We start from the raw sequence: 20,377 nt of genomic DNA, 5'->3' as shown, positions 1-20,377 counted from the left end.
GCCGTGGCCGCTGGGCCTGCGCGTCCGGAGCCTGTGCTCCGCAACAGGAGAGGCCACAACAGTGAGAGGCCCGCATACCGCAAAAAGAAAAAAAAAAAAAAACAGGCAAGGAATCTTCGTAGTCATCTAAAATATGCTGTTCAGATCAGTTATGAGAATCAGTTATGAGAACAGCTTTTGGGGCCTACTATGCATAATCTCATTAAGTTATCAGAACAACCTTATTAGGTAGGTACTACTAGAATTCCCATTTTATTGACAGGATAACAGAGGTTCAGGGCAGGTAAGTGACTGCCCAGCCAGTAAGTGACTGTATTAGGACTCCCTTGGCTGAGTCTGAGAGCTCCATTTTTTCCTACTCAGCTGTGTCTGCTTCAAACCTACAACATTAACCTCTCTAAGGTAGCAGTTCTAAATTACTTTACATAGTATACTTCCTTGATTTGGAACCAGAGGGAGCAAATAAACTTTATTCCTTCTGCTGCTGGCAACATTGTTTCTCATGATGGACAGATCCTCTACCCATTTCCTGCAATATCATAAACCTATATAATACATGAAGTTTCCTTGATTCATGAATAAGTCAACAGCAAGACTTTTCTATAAGTTTCATCATAATTTAACCACAAAGAGAGTTTAAAATGGACAGTGTCGTAATTTTGTTTGCTTTAAATAAGTAGCCAACCTGCCAAGGTCAACACTTGAAAACATACTCACCTGTGTGATACCAAAACTGGTTTGTGTAAAATGCAACCACTGCTTCTACAACTTATAATCTTGGAACACTGCGAAGTGTCTTTAATAAATGTTACCCTTTTCCACTCACATGTCCAAGAGAAGAATGATTTGAGGAAAAACAAAAAACAGTGGCTACCTTCTTCTTCAGAGTCAAGTTGAAAGTGGAGAGGTGACCATTTTGCTCAAACCTCGGCACTTGAGATTTGCTTAGAAATCTATAGATGCACATGTTAGCCCCAAATTTGGATCTCATTCAATCTAAAAGTTTGAACAGTCTGGTCTAAAATACTATATAAAAGACTACCTAGGTTACTCAAAAAGCTCCACAGATACCTACAATAATGTGCCAAGCCTCCCAGTAGACCAGGGGAGGAGAAGTTGTTTACATCGAAAGACTCAAGTCAACTGCACCGTCTTAGAAAGAGGTGTCAGTCTATCCCTAACAAAACCACCTCCTAACACCATGTCTTCCATGTCCACGTGTTTGAAAGTTGGCCACCTCTCTCTCTAAGAAGCTGCAATGAAGCCCAGAACCCCTCACCAGGATAAGGATTGCCATGAAGAAGACTGGGAGGAAGAAGAGCTGATGTCACTAGGCTGAAAACACTTCATTCTCTTTCATGGAGACAGGCAAGGTCCACGGCAGCCCTTTGGTCAGGGAGGGCAGAGGCAAGAGCATGAAATGAGGGTTGGACGAAGTCTGGCCAACTGGTCAAACAAGGGAAGGTCTTGCCCCTCCTCAGTGACTCGAACCAGGAAAGAAACGAATTTCTTAATTCTTAGGGGAAAAACAGATAGTTCAAAATATTGACTGACCATCAGGAGAAAAGGGTAAAAGCTCCCTCTGAGCCAGTATTCACCTGTATTTGATCAGAGCAGATTAAAGACTACGGAAGAGCATTCTCTCTTCTAGCCCCTCAGTAACAGTTTAGCTCTGTCCTCTTTCGGTTTTGAGTGGTTATGACTCAGTTTCCAGGCAGGGACAACATACACATCCCACCCCACAGGACTACAAGTGACAGCCCCATTTTTCTTGTTTGCCTATTTGAAAGTTAACTGGAGTTAGGGGTTAGTTAGTCAACTTTTTCCTTTTTAATCAATATCAACTATTACTAACCAAATTAGGGAGAGAGGAGGAGGGCTCTTTCTCTCTAATTTGGTCAGAGTCTCCAAGGAAGGAAGACTACATTCTCAGAGGGTCAGAAAATTACCCTTTTGAGAGGAAATGGTTCATCCTTCCAAGGCTAGTGTACACATTCACACCTGTACTCTTACACACATACACTTATAAATGATAGCAGACTACACATGGCTTGTACTTTTTCTTTTTTTACTTACTATATCTCTCCATTATTTCGTATCAGTATATATAGGGGCTCCATATTCTTTTTTTTTTTTTTAAGAAGATGTTGGGGGTAGGAGTTTATTAATTTATTTATATTTATTTTTGCTGTGTTGGGTCTTCGTTTCTGTGCGAGGGCTTTCTCTAATTGTGACAAGTGGGGGCCACTCTTCATCGCGGTGTGTGGGCCTCTCACTTTCGCGGCCTCTCTTGCTGTGGAACAGGCTCCAGACGCGCAGGCTCAGTAGTTGTGGCTCACGGGCCTAGTTGCTCCGCGGCATGTGGGATCCTCCCAGACCAGCGCTCGAACCCGTGTCCCCTGCATCGGCAGGCGGACTCTCAAACACTACGCCACCAGGGAAGCCCCTGCCATATTCTTTTTTTTTTTTTTTGCGGTACGCGGGCCTCTCACTGTTGTGGCCTCTCCCGTTGCGGAGCACAGGCTCCAGACGCGCAGGCCCAGCGGCCATGGCTCACGGGCCCAGCCGCTCCGCGGCATGTGGGATCTTCCCGGACCGGGGCACGAACCCGTGTCCCCTGCATCGGCAGGTGGACTCTCAACCACTGCGCCACCAGGGAAGCCCCACCATATTCTTTTTAATGCTACATTTTTTAAATGACCCTAGTTATAAAAGTAGCTCCCCACTGATAGATATTTAGGCTCCTTCTTATCTTTTGCCATTAAAACTAATATTGCAACAAATACTCTTGTACATGTCATTTAGCTCATGTCCATTTACTGACTCAGCAAATATTTGGGTACTCACCCCATCCTAGGCTTTGTTCGTACACTGACATTACAGCAATAAGCAATCAGATAGAGCCCCTGCCCACAAGGAGTTTACAGCAGAGTGTAGGAGATATACATGTCTGATGGCACATTCCCCCTGAGTGAATCAGAAAATTCTTCTAAGGCAATTGATCTCAACCTTGGCTGCACATTAGAATTACCTGGAAAAGACTTTTTACAAAATACTGCTCCCTGGGCCATCCTAGATTCATTATATCCAAACTTCTTGAGGTGGGCCCAGGCATCAGCATCCTCTAATAGGTCCTCAGATGATGTGAGTGCCTAGCTAAGCTCAATAACCTTGTTCTAAAACAGTGCTTCTCTATTTTTAATGTGCATACAATGACTTAGGGATCACGTCAAAATGCATATTCTGATTCAGTAGGTCTGGAATTAGGCCTGAGATTCTGTATTTCCAACAAGCTCCCAGGTGATGCTAATGCCACTGGTCCATGGACCACACCTTGAATAGCAAAGGTCTATGGCAATAGCAGGGGGCAGCTGGAAAGGCACACAGAGGACAAAAGCTCAGCAAAGGTGGGCAAGCAAGAATTCACATGACATGCCAGGCAGCTCATGAGTAAAATCCTTTGGCAGGGACATAACTTCCTAGGAGAGGATCAGAGAGGTAAATAGGTACCTGAGCACAGAAGGCCAGACTAAGGACTCAGACCATTACTGTGTAAGCAGTGGAAAGGTCTCCAAAGAGGGGAATGACACATACAATATTTTAGGAAGGTGAATTCTGGCTACAGTGTTCAGAATAAAATAGATTGGGGAGGAGGGACCTGACTGACTCAAAGCAGGAAAACCAGTTAGATAATCACACATCTTGATTAGGATATTCACAATGACAATGGAAATGAAGACAGACATTAAAGAACAGTGATGTTATATACAAAAGTGGGATATTTAAAAGGGGAGGTGAAGAAAGGCATGGTTTTTAAATACTCTCACCATGGAGTGATTATAAGGTGCTAAAAACAAGAATCACAGAAATACTTGGAAAGATGGGTTTAAAGCTAGAAATGAAGATGTGGGAATCCTAAGCCCTGCTGCAGCAGTAAAGTCCATCCAGAGATGGTACATAAGGAACTAGCAGAGGCCAGGAACCACGGCTGGGTGGGCTCACAGTTAGAGATCAGGAAAAAAAAAAAAAAGAGGAGGGTCCAGAGAAGCAGGGGCAGACCAGGGGAGGGCCAAGAGAGGAGAGAATCAATTCATTCAGTGAATGAAGCATCTGCTATGTGCCAGGCACTGGGCTGGGGAATATAGCAGTGAACAGAGTAAGACCCTGAGAAAAAAGATGGGGAAAAAAGCATTGAGGGGAAGTTGGCTAATGATGTCAGTCAAGGAAAATGAGCACTGAACCAAAGGTCTGGAAACCTGGGTCCTAACCTCAGCTCTGCCACAAACTAGCTTGGTTACCCTGATCTGATAAATCACTTCTCTCCCTGGGCCACAGTTTCCTCCATTGTAAAAAGAGGGTATTGGAGGGAGTGACCACCAAGCCCTCTGCAGCTCTAAAGGCCTGGGATGCTACAGCATAAAAACAGCCACTGCAGTTCTCCGTGAGCTGTGAGTGGTAGAGGCAGGACCTGGCCCACGGGGCTCGAGGCTGAGGCAAGAGGAGGCAGATGGCGAGGCAGATGGAAGCGGTGCACAAAGACCGCTCATCCAAGGAGCCTGGCAGTGACGGGAGAGTGAGCAGGCAGAAGGCAGCAAGCCTTGGGAAACTTCTCTCACAAGGGAGACTGCTTACAGTGAGGAGTAAGAGGCTGAAAAAACCAGAAACTGAGAGGAGGGAAGAAACACAGCCTAAGATACAGAAGGGGCTGGTTTCATTTCCCTTGGCCTGAAACTGTGCTTTGCATAAGAAATGCAACCTACAGTGTCTAATGCATGTAAGCACTCGAAAGAGTGGGAAGCAGGTTTGGAAAAGGATGCCAATTTGTAGCAGTGGTGGTGGTGAAGAGAGTGGGCTCTAAAGTTGAACAAAACCAAGTTCAAATCCCAGCCCCACGCTCATCTAGCTCTGTGACTTTGAACAAGTTACTTCACCTTTCAAAGCCTACATTTCCCCAGCTGTCAAAGGGGAAGGAGACAGTAACTTGGGGAGTGCTTCAAGATGATGCAGTACAGCTCCCAACCAAAGGAAGTGCTCCCCAAAGGTTCACAAGGACCTTGTGAACACACGTTACTATTATCTCTGGGTAAAGGTGAGGATAACTGAGGGGGCATATGCTGGACACCCTCGATGGGGAAGAAATCAGAACAAAAGGAAAAGAGAAGAGAAGCAACTGTTAGGGAAATGACAACAGCCCCAAGTGTATGTTAAACATGAAAGGCTGGGCATACAGGAGACCGTGTTAAGATGCTAGAATGCTGACAGTGGATGGAGTGTTCCAGGCAAGCTCCACAGTCAACCCAGACTGGAGAAGCAAGCCTTGGGGACCCCAACTCACTGCAACACACCCTCAGGATGGTAGCAGTCCTGACCCAGAACACCAAGATGGGTAAGAGGTGATTTTAACAGGACCTGGAAACCAGTACCTCCAAAGGATATACTCAGGGCCAGCTTCACGAGGATCCTATACTCAGAAGGGTTCCATACTGGGTTTAATGCTCTGCTGTCACTATCATGAAATTCTTAATAATGTTTTTTAACAGGGGGATAAGAATTTTAATTTTGCACTGGGTCCCACAAATTACATGGCCAATCTTGGATTCAAATTCAAATTCTCACTCATATCCCAACATTGACCATTGTTACCTATAACAGGTGACCCAAGACCTCCTTCCAACGTGCTTCACTCAAAAATGTCTTTAACACTAACAAATCACTCAGATTACCCCCATGGCATTCTGCACATACCCCTGTCATCATGTTAAACAGCAATGACTCACTTATATTTCTTTGTCTCCCTTCCTGGACCTTGGGTAGCTAAAAGGTAAGGCCATCTGTTCATCTGTGTATCTCCTGAGCATGGCACAGAGAGGCTTATATAAATCTTTGAGAAACGAAAAAAAAAGTCCAAGTGTCCTTCACAATTGCTGATGCAAGTCATGAAATAAACAAGATTTACTGGACCAGACAGTGCAGAAAAAGCCTGCTATATTACATTTTTGCAGCACAGATGCTGATACAGCAAGATGATAATAAGCCCAGTTCCTTAGAACATACCTCTGCTCGAATTAAATAGCCCAAAAGAAGGTCTAGGTTTCCATTTTTGCAATAAAACAACTATTCCACAACCATTTTTATTCTAATTACAGTAGGACATCTTTCACCTGGAATGTCTGAGACCTGACCTGTCCCAGGCTAATGTTATTTCCAAAATGTAGATATCTTAACTCCCAAGGAACATAATGCCTCACACAGCACATAGTACAGAGAAGTCACTCAAACACATGTACAAAATTCATGTTAGCACTTCAAGTATTAATATGGTTTATCGATTCTAGTTAGAAATTAGATTTAAAAGTATACACACCCTCAAAGGGTAAAGAACAGTCTTTTCAGCAAGTAATACTGGGAAAATTGGATATCCACACGCAAAAGAATGAAACTGGACCCTCATCTTACACCATATACAAAAATTAACTCAAAATGGATTAAAGACCTAAACCTAAGACCCCAAACTATAAAACTTCTAGAAGAAAACATAGGGTGAAAAGCTTCATGACACTGGACTTGGCAGTGATTTCTTGGATATGACACTAAAAACAGGCAACGAAAGCAAAAATAGACAAATGGGACTATATCAAACTTAAAAACTTTTGTGCAAAGGACACAATCAAGAGAGTTAAAAGGTAAACTATGGAATAGGACAAAACATTTGCAAATCATATATCTGATAAGGGGTTAATATTCAGAATATAAAAAGAACTCCTACAACTCAACAATAAAAAAATCAAATAATCTGATTTTAAAATGAGCAAAGGACTTGAATAGACATTTCTCCAAAGACGATATACAAATAGCCAACAAGCATATGAAAAGATGCTCAGCATCCCTAATCATCAGAGAAACACAAATCAAAACCACAGTGAGATATAACCTCCTACCCATTAGGATGGCCACTATCAAAAGAATAGAAAATAACAAGCGTTGGTGAGGAGGCAGAGAAATTGGAATCCTTGTGCGCTGTTAGTGCAACTGTAAAATGGTGCAGTCACTATAGAAAACAGTATGGAAGTTCCTCAAAATTTAAAAATAGAATTACCATATGGTCCAGTTTTTATCTATAAACATTTGAGTTTATATGTCCAAAAGAATTGAAAACAGGATCTCGGAGAGATATTTGCACATCCATGTCCACTGCAGCATTAGTCACAAGAGCCAAGAGGTAGAAGCAACCTAAATGTCCATCAATAGATAACTGATTAAAAAAAAAAAGGTATATACATAAAACGGAATATTTTTCAGTTTTAAAAAAGAATATCCTGGGGGGCTTCCCTGGTGGCGCAGTGGTTGAGAATCTGCCTGCCAATGCAGGGGACGCAGGTTCGAGCCCTGGTCTGGGAAGATCCCACATGCCGTGGAGCAACTGGGCCTGTGAGCCACAACTACTGAGCCTGCACGTCTGGAGCCTGTGCTCCGCAACAAGAGAGGCTGCGATAGTGAGAGGCCCGCACACCACGATGAAGAGTGGCCCCCGCTCGCCGCAACTAGAGAAAGCCCTCGCACAGAAACGAAGACCCAACACAGCCATAAATAAATAAATAAATTTTTTTTAAAAAAAAGAATATCCTGGGACTTCCCTGGTGGCATAGTGGTTAAGAATCAGCCTGCCAATGCAGGGGACACGGGTTCAGTCCCAGGTCCAGGAAGATCCCACGTGCTGCAGAGCAACTAAGCCCGTGCACCACAACTACTGATCCTGCACTTGAGAGCCCATGAGCCACAACTATTGAAGCCTGCGTGCCTAGAGCCTGTGCTCTGCAACAAGAGAAGCCACCGCAATGAGAAGCCAGAGCACCACAATGAAGAGTAGCCCCCACTCGCCACAACTAGAGAAAGCCCACGCGCAGCAACGAAAACCCAACACAGCCAAAAATAAATTAATTAATTAAAAAAATTAGGTTAAGTGCAAGGAGCCAGACACAAAAGGCCACATATTCTATGATCCCATTTTTATGAAATATCCAGAATAGGCAAATTCAGAGAGCAAAAGCAGATTAGTGACTGCCAGGGGTTGAGAGTGGGGAAAATGGAGCGTCTGCTACTGAGTATGAAGTGTCTTTTTGGGCTGACAAAAACCCTCTGGAATTAGAAAATGGTGGCAGTTGTAAAATCTTGTGAATATACTAAAAATCACTACATTGTATATTTTTAAAAGGTGGATTTTATGGTATGTGCGTATGGTATTGCTTAAAGTAGTGTGAGTAAGATTCCTACTGTTTGCAAACAAGACTCCTGACCAGTACACCCCTGAATCCAGGAGGTCGCAGCCCCTGTGAAACTGCCTCCCTCGCCCTCCACACCTGCAGACTGACATGCCGAGCTTTGGCCCAGGCTGGGTCTTCTGCTCCAGCTACTCCTCCTGCCTCTGTCCATTTGGGAAATATCTACTTCTTCACTCTCCGGCTCAAATACCATCTCCTTTGGAAAAGCCACCACCCTCCTGAGCACAGTCACTCCTTGCCCCACTCCCTACACGTTATTTCCATAATAACCGTGCACATGTCATGGGTGTCCACCTATCCCCTCTCACTGGCCAGTTCAGTGCCCACTGGCCTGACTTCCACACCAGCGCCCGCACTTCTTGGCCCGACTGCTCCCCCGGCTGCTCAACTTGCTTCGCCCACCCATGGGGCAGGCTGGAAAGTGCTTGGGCATTAATGCCCAAACACCCCATCCATGGGGCGCTCAACCAATGACTGCCAAGGGCTGCTGTTTGAAGACCCCAGGTCCCTCACTGGGGTGGGGATGACCGAGGTACGTGTTCTGTACAGGCTCCCAGAGGTCCCAGTTATTGCTTCTAAGGCAATAACAACACCTAGCGTTTTCATAGTACTTACTGTGTGCCAGACACTATTCTAAACACTCATTTAAGGGACTTCCCTGGTGGTCCAGGGACTAAGACTCCGTGCTCCCAATGCAGGGGGCCCAGGTTCAATCCCTGGTCAAGGAACTAGATCCCGCATGCCACAACTGAAAGATCCCACACATGGCAATGAAGATCCCATGTGCCACAACTAAGACCCGGCGCAGCCAAATAAATAAACATTAAAAAAAAAACCCACAAAAAACCCCCATTCATTTAATCTTCAGAACACCACCACAAAATAATCCAAAATTTAACTAGGGAGACACTGAGGCGTTACCAGGTCAAGAAACTTGCCCAAGGCCTCAGAACTAGTAAATATATCTAGCATTTTTCATATTCTATTGCAACCATCTGGATATATGTCTCTCTTCTGCACTGGACGATGACCTGCTCAAGAGAGAGTACTTTTTTTTTATCTTTCTCAACGTCCCCAACATCCAGCACAGAGCCAGGCATGCAGCAGACACTCAAGAGATTCAAGTTTTGGAAAGTGCCTGCACTCTGCTGCCCAAACATGCCGTGTGCTTTTCCCGCCTCTGTGCCTTTTCTCAAACAGGACCCCTGAAACATCTTTTCTGCATGTGCCTCTTGCCCTTGTCTCCTCCTACCCCCAACACACACACACACACACTCACACACGACAATAATTCCTGATCCCTGCTCTGTGGCAGCCAAAATGAGGAATTCTGCTGGGCAAGGCAAACAGGAGAGAGCATATGACCCCCTCTAGAATCTAGTAAACAAACCCAATTGCTCATACATGAACTACTGCACCTTCGCCAAGCTGTTATTTATGTATTTATTTTGAGAGACTCTTATCTGCCTTCTTCCCCGTAACCTCCACTAACCCCCAACTCTCCCCTGTCCTAAAGACCTTCCCTCAACCCTGCTTTTTCCCCAAGCTACCACTCTTCTCACTACAAACTGCTACGACCTCCCGCCTCACGTTTGATTGCTAATATTCACTTTGTTTAAATTCTGACCTCAACCTGTACATCTTCCACTCCCATCTCTCTTTGGATCTGCTGGGGTTACACATTTATATAATACAGAAGAGCTGCCCGGAGGCAGCATGTGCGCTAAGCCTTGAAGTCTGAGTGGGCTTTCAAAGGCACTGTTCAGACAAACTCTGACCCAGCTCCTGACTTCACACTGCATTCTAGTCATCTTTACACTTGCTCACACTTGCTTCGCAATCTGTGTTCCCCCTCTCAGTGAGGGCACCAGTCAGCACCAGTCTCCTAGACTAGAAAACAACCAGTCATCCCCACTGTACCGTAACTAGTCATCTTTACATTTTCTGTTCTTTGTTCTTCCAGGCGACAACTCCAACCTAAACCAAACGGACACATTTCTAACTTACCTCTTTCACTGCCAGTCTCTCCCCGTCCCAAGCACTGATCACACATTCCCCTGCTCAAAAACCCTCTACGGCTGGCTCCTGCCTAAAGAGTAAAAGCTAACCTCCACATCAGAGCATTCGGAGCAGTCACAGCCTCCTCCTGCTGTGTCTTCCCACCTCCTCTCTCACTAATCCCCACCTCTAGACTCTCCAAACCCACTCCCAACACAGGACCCGACACAGTGCAACCCCAGCAGGCACAAGTCTTTTCCATCTCAGGAGCTTTGCTCAAGCTGCTCCCCTGGCCCATGACGCCTTCTGCACCCAAAAGCCTCCTCAAACTTCAAGGACCTGGTGAAAACACACCTCTGCCACCAAAGCTGATCTGCAGATAATACACTCTGAGAGTGGGGCTGACCAATAGGAACTAAGCAACCTCCTCTTAACGATCCCAAAGTAAAACTTAATTTTCACTTAACATTTTAAGGTCGACGTATTTGGTCTTTTTTTTTTTTTTAAGTTTCAAGTGACAAATCAAATCAAATTGAATAGTATAAACAAAAGGGCATTCATGACCTCCTGTAACCAGGATGCCTGCGGAGCAGTGCCAGCTTCAGGCACAGCTGGCACAGGTGGATCCGGGATTCCAGGGAGCTTCAGGGCCTGTCGCCCTCTTTTTCTCCAGCTCCACATTCCTCTCTGGCTTCATTCTTAAGCAGGCACTCTCCACATCACAAGAAACAAAGGCTCACAATCCAACGAAAAGAGAGATTCTTTCCCCCAGCAGCCATCTGAGCAAATCTCTGTTTGGCTATTTGACTCTGCTAGGGTCACATGTCCACCAAGGAAGCTATCTGGGCCATGGATGATACAGGTGAAAGACCAAAAGCAGGAGGAGGAGAGAAGCCAGGGAGCTTCTCCCCTACGCCAACCCCTCCTCTCTGGTTCAGACAGCATCCCTGGCCTTAGCTGCTTCCTCTCCAGGGCTCCCTCCGCCTGCGGTCCCTGCTCTTGTTGAGCAGCCCTGCCATGGTCTAGTTCCCACAGAAGCTCCAGGATTCTTCTAATGTCACCTCCTCCCATTGACTCCCCCCCAGCCCTGAGGGTGACTGCAGTTTCCTGCTATCGCTACTCTCTGGATTACCTCCCTGCCCTCTGCTTGACTTCACATGTTTCCCAACACCTATGTAGCTAATTCCCTGTATTAAGTCTCTCAGTTTGAAAAACCTACAGTGGTTTTTATTTCCTGACCAGACCACAACCGATACTGAAACTGACAAAGAATAGGCAAAAATGTACAAAGAAAATGTGGAGAGGTCAGTATCGGGGAATCACCACCACCACCGGCTCACAGTTACTAAAGGCTCACTATGCATCAGGCACTCCTCTAAGTATGAACGCAATGGATCTTCATATCAACCCTGTGATGCAGGTACTTGTTAGCCCCTTTCACAGAGGAGGAAACTGAGGCTCAGAGAGGTTAAATAATTTACTGTCACAAAGACTGTAAGTAGTGGAGCTGGGATTAAAATCCAGACAACCTGGCTCCAGAGTGCACGCGCTCTAAAACACAAATCCCAGTGAGGAGAGTTTCAAGCAGCGGGTTACTCAACAGGATCAAGTGCTACCTACCAAGAGGTCAGGGAAGACAAGGATGTGAAGCGTCTACTGGATTTAGCAATAAGGAAGTCACGAGGGACCTTGAGTAGTAAAGCCAGAAACCAGACAGCAGTCGGCTGAGAAGTAAGCCAGAGGTTAGGAAGTAGAGACAAGAGGAGCAAACCTAGAGACAAGAGGAGCAAATCTCTAGGACATGAGATGGAGGAGAAGGAAGCATCCCAACAGTTTTCTTTACTTGGTTTGTTTTAGAAATGAGAGCAACTTGAGCATGTTGAAACATTAATGGGAACGCAGAAACAGACCCACAGACATAGAAAACAAACTTATGGTTATCAAAGGGGAAAGGGGCAGGGGGAGGGATAAATGAGGTTGGGATCGAAATACACACTAGTATATATATAAAGTAGATAACCAACAAGGACCTATTGTATAGCACAGGTGACTATACTGAGTATTTTGTAATAACTTACAAGGGAAAAGAATCTGAAATATTTATATATATCATATATATATATCAGGTGTACAGCAAAGTGATTCAGTTTTATACTGATATATATATATATATAACTGAATCACTTTGCTGTACACCTGAAACTAACACATTGTTAATCAACTATACTTCAATTTAAAAATTAAAAAAAAATTTTTTTGATGGGAATGAGCCAGTTGATAGTCTGAAGACACAGGAGTGACAGCAGGGTCTCTAAGAGGCCAGAGGCGGCGGGCCATACACTCCAGGATCAGCCTTAGCAACTGGGGGCAAAGAAAGGGCGGCCACAGATTCTGATCATTTTGAGTTTGGTGAAAGGAAGTTCTTTTACAGTGGCTTCTGTCTTCTCTAAGGTAGAAAGTGAGGCTATCAGTAGAACAGGAGGGTGGGGTAGGGGCGTGGAAGGTGTGAGGAGCAGAGAAAAGCTTCAGATCAGCCACAGTACAGAGTGGGAGCCTCTGTGGAAAGGAAGGATGGCCCATGGGACCTCCCTGGCAGTCCAGTGGTTAAGACTCTGCACTTCCAATGCAGGGGGCGCGGGCAACTGGTCGGGGAACTAGAATCCCACATTAAAAAAAAAAAAAGAAAAGAAAGAAAGAAAGGATGGCTCAGCACCACCGAGGCCCCAACTGTGCTTGGAAGCTGTGAGGTCACACTGGCAGCAACTCTCAAGGTACCTCGCACCTGAGGTGCAGGCAAGACAGGAACAAATGGAATGACCCAAGTTGGATGTAAAAGGAGAGCAAAGGAACTGCGTTAAGGACAGGGGCAGGAGCAACTGACAAGTTAAGCTGTGGAATCTAAAGGAGGCAGGTGAAATCAAGGGGTCAGGGAACAGGTGTAGGCAGTTCTCACTGACTGGGAGGAGGGCACGGCAAGATAAGAGCTTTGTAATGGCATTATTTCAGGGCAGGAACAGTTGTAGGTATTATAATGCAGGGATGTGGCCGGGGGAGAGGGCAAATGAACTGGAAAAAAGGGGAAGGTGACTAGATAAAAGGTCAAGAAACTGATAGTTTTAGGGCTTCCCTGGTGGTGCAGTGGTTGAGAGTCCACCTGCCGATGCAGGGGACACGGGTTTGTGCCCCGGTCCGGGAGGATCCCACATGCCGCGGAGCCGCTGGGCCCGTCAACCATGGCCGCTGAGCCTGCGCGTCCGGAGCCCGTGCTCCGCAAGGAGAGAGGCCACAACAGTGAGAGGCCCGCGTACCGCAAAAAAACAAACAAACAAACAAAAAAAGAAACTGATAGTTTTAGAGATCTGGACAGAGCCCCCTGAAGTAAAGGCATGATTTGTGAAGACAGTTAGTTGGGGGGTTTCAAGATTTTAATGAACAAGAGAAACAGGGAAGTTACAAAGTGACAGCAAAGAAGGCAGTGGAAGGTCTGTAGTGGACATCTGTGAAACAACAGACGCTGGGCCAACATTCATTCGTTCCTCCTCCTTCTAGGAGGAGCAGCCTGACTTTGCTTTGGAAACCACCTCCTTCCTCCCCAGGCACAGAGAGGGCTTCCAAAGTACTGGTAAGAGTCTATGCCTTAACTTTATGTCTGTGTTCATTTTATTATTCTTTAAACTGTATAGATACATTTTATTAATACAGATGCATTTCTGTACTTCACATATTTATATTTCACAGTTAAAACATACACACAAAAACTTCCCTTCTCCACCCTCCAAAGATAAGGACCTGGTCCAGGCCTTGGGCAGTCAGAGTTACAAAGACTGGCTTCAGCACCTGACCCAATTTAGGCCCAGGAGACACTAGCCCAGAGCTTTTGCTGGAGTTATCAAGAAAGAGGTGCTCTCTTTCTGCTGGAGTTGCAAAGCTCTATCCCTTTACCGGCTTGAGAACAGAGCTAACACAGAAAGGAGAAAGCAGAGCCAAGAGATGACAAGTGACAGCCTCCCGACATCATTTGAACACCTAGTTCCAGCCATTCCGGAAACCAAAATACCTGGGGCTTTTCAACATGAGCCAATAGATTTTTTTCTTTTCTTCAGCCAGGTTGCATTTGGTTTATGTCCTTTTGACGGAAAAGAAACCTAATTCAGTGGAATAGTCAAATAAAGGATTCTCAATTCAACAGCCTGTGTGATCCTTTCAACACATAAATCAAATCACACCCTCCTTCTGCTCAAGTCCCTGCAATGGCACTCAAAGTCAAGGCCAAAGTTCCCAGAGTGGCCTACTGGGCCCTAGACCATCTGGCCCCCTTCCTCCCTGCCCCTGGCCAAGGACTCCCCATTGCTCACTCTGCTCCAACCACACTGGCTTCTAGGGTAGTCCCCATCACAGCGGGCAGGAGCTGCCAGGCCTCTGCTTTGGCCATTTCTTCCACCAGGACACTCCTCCAGACATCCACTCACCAACTGCCTCACCTCCTTCAAGTCTTTGCTCAAATCTCAAGTTCTCAGTAGGGTCTAACTGAAGCCGCCTCCCTTCAGCCAGTGATCCTGAACACTCCCTCCCCACCCCCAACTTTTTCTTCCTTTCACAGCATTTATTACATAAAATAGTACGTACTCACTAAATTATACCCAATGAGGGCAGGGGTTTTCAACTGGTGGATTTGAGTTCCTAAAACAGTGCCTGGCTCGTAGGACGCCCTCAAATATTTGCTGAGTGAGCAAATACAATGACATGAGCATCAAAGGGGCAGTACTTGATTGTTAAAAGGCAGTGGAGAGGACTTCCCTGGTGGTGCGGTGGTTCAGAATCCGCCTGCCAATGCAGGGGACACGGGTTCGAGCCCTGGTCCGGGAAGATCCCACATGCCGCAGAGCAACTAAGCCCATGCGCCACAACTACTGAGCCTGTGCTCTAGAGCCCACGTGCCACAACTACTGAAGCCTGTGCGCCTAGAGCCCATGCTCTGCAACAAGAGAAACCACCGGAATGAGAAGCACGTGCACCACAACGAAGAGCAGCCCCCACTTGCCGCAAATGCAAATAGAGAAAGCCCGCGCACAGCAACAGACCTAACACGGCCAAAAATAAAGGCAGTGGAGAGAAAGGACACTACTGACCCGCATCTCCTGACCTGAAATAAGTGGAGTGTAGGAGGAAAAGACACCTCCATTTTGAAGACTTCAGGGGAAGCAGTGACTTACGGGGGCTGGAAGTAGGTGGAAGAGTTCAGTGAAGAGACTGAGGATGTGGGTAGGGGTGTTAACCACAGGTGGGGCTTGAGAGGGCTTGGTGTTAAGTTTTGGGAGGTACACAGGTGTTAGAGGTTGAGTCAGGGGAGAAGCAAGCCCAAAGTGGTTTGCAGATGAAAGTAAAAGAGACAGAAAGGGCCAAGTGGTTTATTTACATTTCAGGTGGAGATGAAAGATACAGGGCTAGAAGGTCTGGGGAGTTTAGCCAGCATCAAAAGAATTCCTAGCAACCCTTGGTAGATGGAAAAGATTCTTCCCTTCACACCATGGTTTGAATGATTTTCAATTTTGTGGATGAAGAGGCCATCACATTTGGTCTTTTCCTCCTTCCCAGAACCCCAGAGGCCACTGAGAAGTGTCCGCTGGCCGAGAAGGCAGGCTTTCCTGTTCGTGGCACCTCAGCAATTCCCCTCTGCATAATAGAATAACCCTGCACTATGAGCAGCCTGTCAAACCCTCATTCTCCAGAACTGACTGAATCAGGCATCCAGGATCACAACCCCAAGGTCCATTAAAAAAGGCAAGAAGACACAGGCTTCTTTTCAAAGACAGACCATAGCACTCAACGCTCCTACCTCCCCTCTGGTGAACCCCGCACTTCCTAGGCAAGAGAAAGCAGAGCAAAGGGAAGGCTTCCTTCCACTGGTCCTGACTCACCTCTGTTGCTTGGTAGCTTCTCTCTGCAGAAATTTCTCCAGAGTTATGAGAACATATGTGTATGCCAAGATTCAAGGAAAATGTTACTCCCAGTCAGAGGAAGAAATTATACTGCTAAGGAAAAGAGGCTAACTATAAATCAGGCCTTTGGGAGTGATGTCATTTTGATGCTCCTCGCAGCTCTAAGGAGACTTATTAAATATTCAATAATTAATAATAATGCCTTCAAGACCATCTCTCTCATGGAACTGTCCCTGTAAAGGAAGCCAGAAGTAATTAGACTTAGGCTTGACTTCCTGTCCACCAACTAGATCTCAGGGATACAGGGCATTTGTCTTCCCAGTACTTAGTAGCAAAATGCCCACACTTCTGCATCAGGTGTCCTCCAAGAATGGATCATTAAGCAGATATTTAAAAGAGCCACCTGGAGCAGGCAGCTTCCAAGATACCCTAATGATTCCTGCTTCCTGGTATTCATACCTTCTTCCCAGGTTGTACCAGTGATGGCCAGTGTGACCAATAGAATAAGGCAGAGATATGTCGCTTCCGAGACCAGATTACACAGGACTGTGGTTTGAGTCTTGGGATCTCTCAATCTCTTGGATCACTTGCTCTGGGGGAAAGCAGGTGCCACATCAAGAAGCCCTATGGAGAGGAACTAAGGCCTGCCAACAGCCAAGAGAGTGAGCTTGGAAGAGGACCTACCCCCAATCCAGTCTTCAGTGACTGCAGCCCTAGTCAAAGTTTGAATGCAAACTCATGAAACACCTGAGTCAGAACCACCCAGATTTAAGCTGCTTGCAGATTTCTGGCCCACAGACACTATTTTCAGATGCTAAATGTTGCAGTAATTGGTTACACAGCCATATATAATTAATTCACTATCCTACACAGACCTGAGAAAAAAATCATAAGTTTAACCTCAATTCCTATCCTACATGCACATAGGACCAAGTTCTCTGTACATAAGAAAGCAAATTATTCGTTCAACAATTACTTATTGAGTGGCAAATATGGGCAAGGTATTTCCAAGCGACTCAAGCCTTCATATAGTCCATAATCTTCTATAAAATAAAGAGAAATACTTACAAAGACAGACAGACAGACACACACACACACACACACACACACACACACACACACATCCAGCTGCTCAATCCATTGGTTTTATTAGCTTTTTAAAGTTTACTTGCTACTAATGCTTTGCCTCCTCACCCCCCAACTTGCCCCACTCTTTGCTTTCAAAAACCCTCTTGGCAAGGTACATCAAGTCCCACTTCCTGGCTAACTTGACTGCTCAGTGCACTCACACTCATTTTTACTGTACCACATGCCCTCCCATCTAAGGGGAAAGAAATTTGGATCCCCTGATTCCATTCAGTATTGGGACAAGGAGGCCTTCACTTAGTATTTTACTAAGAGGCATTCACTTAGAATTGTTCTTCACACCTGTGATCAGGTGTAAATACTAATTTCTGCAATTAGTGACTAAGTGGCAACAGCAGCGTTGATACAATCACAGCTCAAGTCCTGATCACAGCTGAAGTGGCAACGGGGGGAAGGGAGGTGCCGCCCCTAACCCCTCACTGTCTCTCAAAGCAGCAGGAGGGTCATATGCTGCTCTAAGAAAATGAGGAGCCCCCCTCTACGCAAAAAAGGTCAAAGGGCGACCTTTCTTCCCTTCAGCCACAAAACCAGCCTCTGCCAAACATAAACAGCGTGGGGAGACAGTGAGAGGTAAATAGAGCCCCAGACAGAAAACCCCAGGGCCACTCTCCTCCCGCTGCCGGCTGGGGTCGGAGTCAGGTGACTCCTCAGGGCACAAAGCAAACCTAAACAAAGATCACTGCCCCCATGACAGACGGGGGTAAGAAGCCTCTGGCATTAAGACCACGGAAAACCATTAACTCTTGCTTCTTTGCAGTCGCAGCAAACTAGAGGAGCTACAAGTGACTCGGCAGCTCAGCCTTCAGAGATGCATCTGGAGGAACCGGGACCCCATCCCAGAACACAGGCTCTGAGCACTGCACGCACGCCTCCAGCCACAACGGGCAGGCGGGACCCCTCCCCACCAGCTGTCACTGGCCTCGCGACCAGTCATAGTCGGGCAAGCCCGTCCCCTCTGGCCGCTCCGCCAGAGGCTGGGACCCCGCGGGGGCGGCAGGGAGGAGACGCTTTTTCCCAAGGCTCTGGGGCGAGGGCACGCCTGTCCCCAGGAAAGGGGCGCCAGGGTGGGCGCGGCCCGGTGCCCAGCGGGGCTCCAGATCCCTCATCCCGCTCGGGAGCGAAACGAGCCTCCCAGTCCCCAGCCCCGCGCACCCACCTTGTCGCCGAAGCTGCGGGCCGTCAGCAGGTCCGGGCTGGGCGTGCTGTCGCCGCCCACGGCCTCCTCGCTGCTGGAGCCGGCCAGCGGGTGCGGCATGTCGCGCAGGGAGTGGGGCCCAGTGGACGGCAGGGCCTTGGGGGGCCCGGCCGACATGGCGCGCACGGCTCGGGACGCGCCGCCGCCGCTTCCTCCTGCAGCCCGCCGCCGCGGGCTTCCCCAGAGCCCGGGCCGAGGCCCCGCTCGGCCGCGGCTCGGTCGGAGGCCCAGCACCAGCCGGGCTGGGAGCCACTGCCACCGCCACCGCCACCCGCCGGCTCGCGTCTGCCCGCGCCGCGCTGCGCTGGGCTGCGCTGGGCTGGGCCGGACTGCTCCGCTCCGTTCCACTCCACTCCGCGCCGGAGCCCGTGGCGGACCCGCTCACACCTTAGCCAGGGCGCCCAGCCCGCCCCGCCACGCCGCCCAGCCCGTTCGCCGCCCCGCCCCCGCGGCCCCCGGCAGCCCACGGAGGGGGAGGGGGCGGGGAGAGCGGGGGAGGGGGAGGGCGAGGCGGGCAGCTCCGCCCTCTCCCGCCGTCCCGCAGGAAGTGCGCCCTGGGCCCTCCGCCGCTACCCACCGAGAGTCTAAGCTCGCCTCCTGGCCCGTTGCGGGGGTGCGCGCAGACCCCGGAGCTAATGTTTAATGGAAATCAGAGGTGGAAAAAGATGTTGGAGGATCCTGTTCCATTCCACCCGCGTTTACTGCTGCGCCCAGGGGCAGCCACGCTTGGGGCTGGGGGCTTTAGGACACGCACGTGAGTCGGGATCTTCTGAAATAACCCAGGATAGGAGGAATTATGACACATTTTATAAGAATGGCGTAAAAGGTTATGAGGCTCCCAGGAGATAGAGACATCAGGCGGGGAACCTAGAAGGAAATTCAAAGACGCAGTGTGGAGTTTCTTCAAATGCCCGCTGAGATCCCATGCCATCTTGCTTCTGCAGGTTTATGTAAGGTTAAACCTCAGAAGAGTGAGCATCAGTAAATAAAGAGGGAGTGCTACACATGATCTAAGACTCTTTAACTCACACCTTGACCAAACTGCCGTTTGAAAGAATCGTGAGGTTCCCGTTTTTATTTTTCATGCTTCTGTGCTTCCTTTCCAGGTCTTTGGCTGGGCTGGATTCTGAGCTTTATTTGCTAGCAGAATGGAGATAGTCAAGGCGTTACTTGGCTATTTGACGGTGGAAGTTCACCTCTTTTTTCCACCTTACCTGGCTTCACAGCTTCTGTGCTCAGGGCCAAGTCAGTAGAGGCCATCAGCCCATGTAAGAACAAGTTGATAATAGAAGAGTAATGGGGAGGAGGCCCGCTGTAAGGGAGCACATTTTCCCGATCCATTCCCAAACTCTTTAGGTTCGTCCAGTTTTACCTGACTAATCTTGAAGTCGGGATTCACTGTGGTCTCCACCACCCTTTTCTTCTAAAGAAACAAGTGATACTTCAGCAGGAGGAGAATGCCGAGAGTTGAAGCTGACCCAAAATATCATCCAGGGATTCACTGAGCTTCAGAGACCTTCCTTTATTTCCCCTGGTCTAAGTCATCCGGCCTCAGTCCTCAAGTTATCTTTTCTCTCCCCCATGTGGGTCTGCCCTGGTTGGGGAAAATAGAACTCAGAGGACACTGGGAACAATTTTTTAAATGCTGCATCTACCTCACAGGAATGCCAGTGTCCGGTCCTCTTGGAGTTGAGTAAAATTAATACTTTTAAATTCAAGGGCTGCTTACAACTACAACAGACCCTATTATCTGTTCTTCTGATTAAAACAAATAGCATGAATATAACTAGAAATGAGTGTTCTATAGATGTATAACAGGT

The 20,377-nt window shown here is 47.4% G+C and overlaps 1 protein-coding gene across 2 annotated transcripts in view; it reads right to left on the bottom strand.

Moving 5' to 3' along the window:
- Window positions 1–18,987, bottom strand: part of SNX30 (sorting nexin family member 30) — a 111,053-nt gene extending 92,066 nt beyond the window's left edge. For both annotated transcript variants that reach the window (XM_060101360.1, XM_060101361.1), the window contains exon 1: window positions 18,519–18,987. In XM_060101360.1, coding sequence (XP_059957343.1) covers window positions 18,519–18,674 — 156 coding nt within the window. In that variant the 5' untranslated portion in view covers window positions 18,675–18,987. The remainder of the gene's footprint in view (window positions 1–18,518) is intronic.
- Between the last annotated feature and the right edge of the window lie 1,390 nt (window positions 18,988–20,377).

This window comes from Mesoplodon densirostris, chromosome 6, assembly GCF_025265405.1.
Source record: "Mesoplodon densirostris isolate mMesDen1 chromosome 6, mMesDen1 primary haplotype, whole genome shotgun sequence".
NCBI lineage: Eukaryota > Metazoa > Chordata > Mammalia > Artiodactyla > Ziphiidae > Mesoplodon > Mesoplodon densirostris.
Note: the sequence above shows the minus strand (reverse complement) of the source record. Positions and strands in the feature narration are given on the sequence as shown.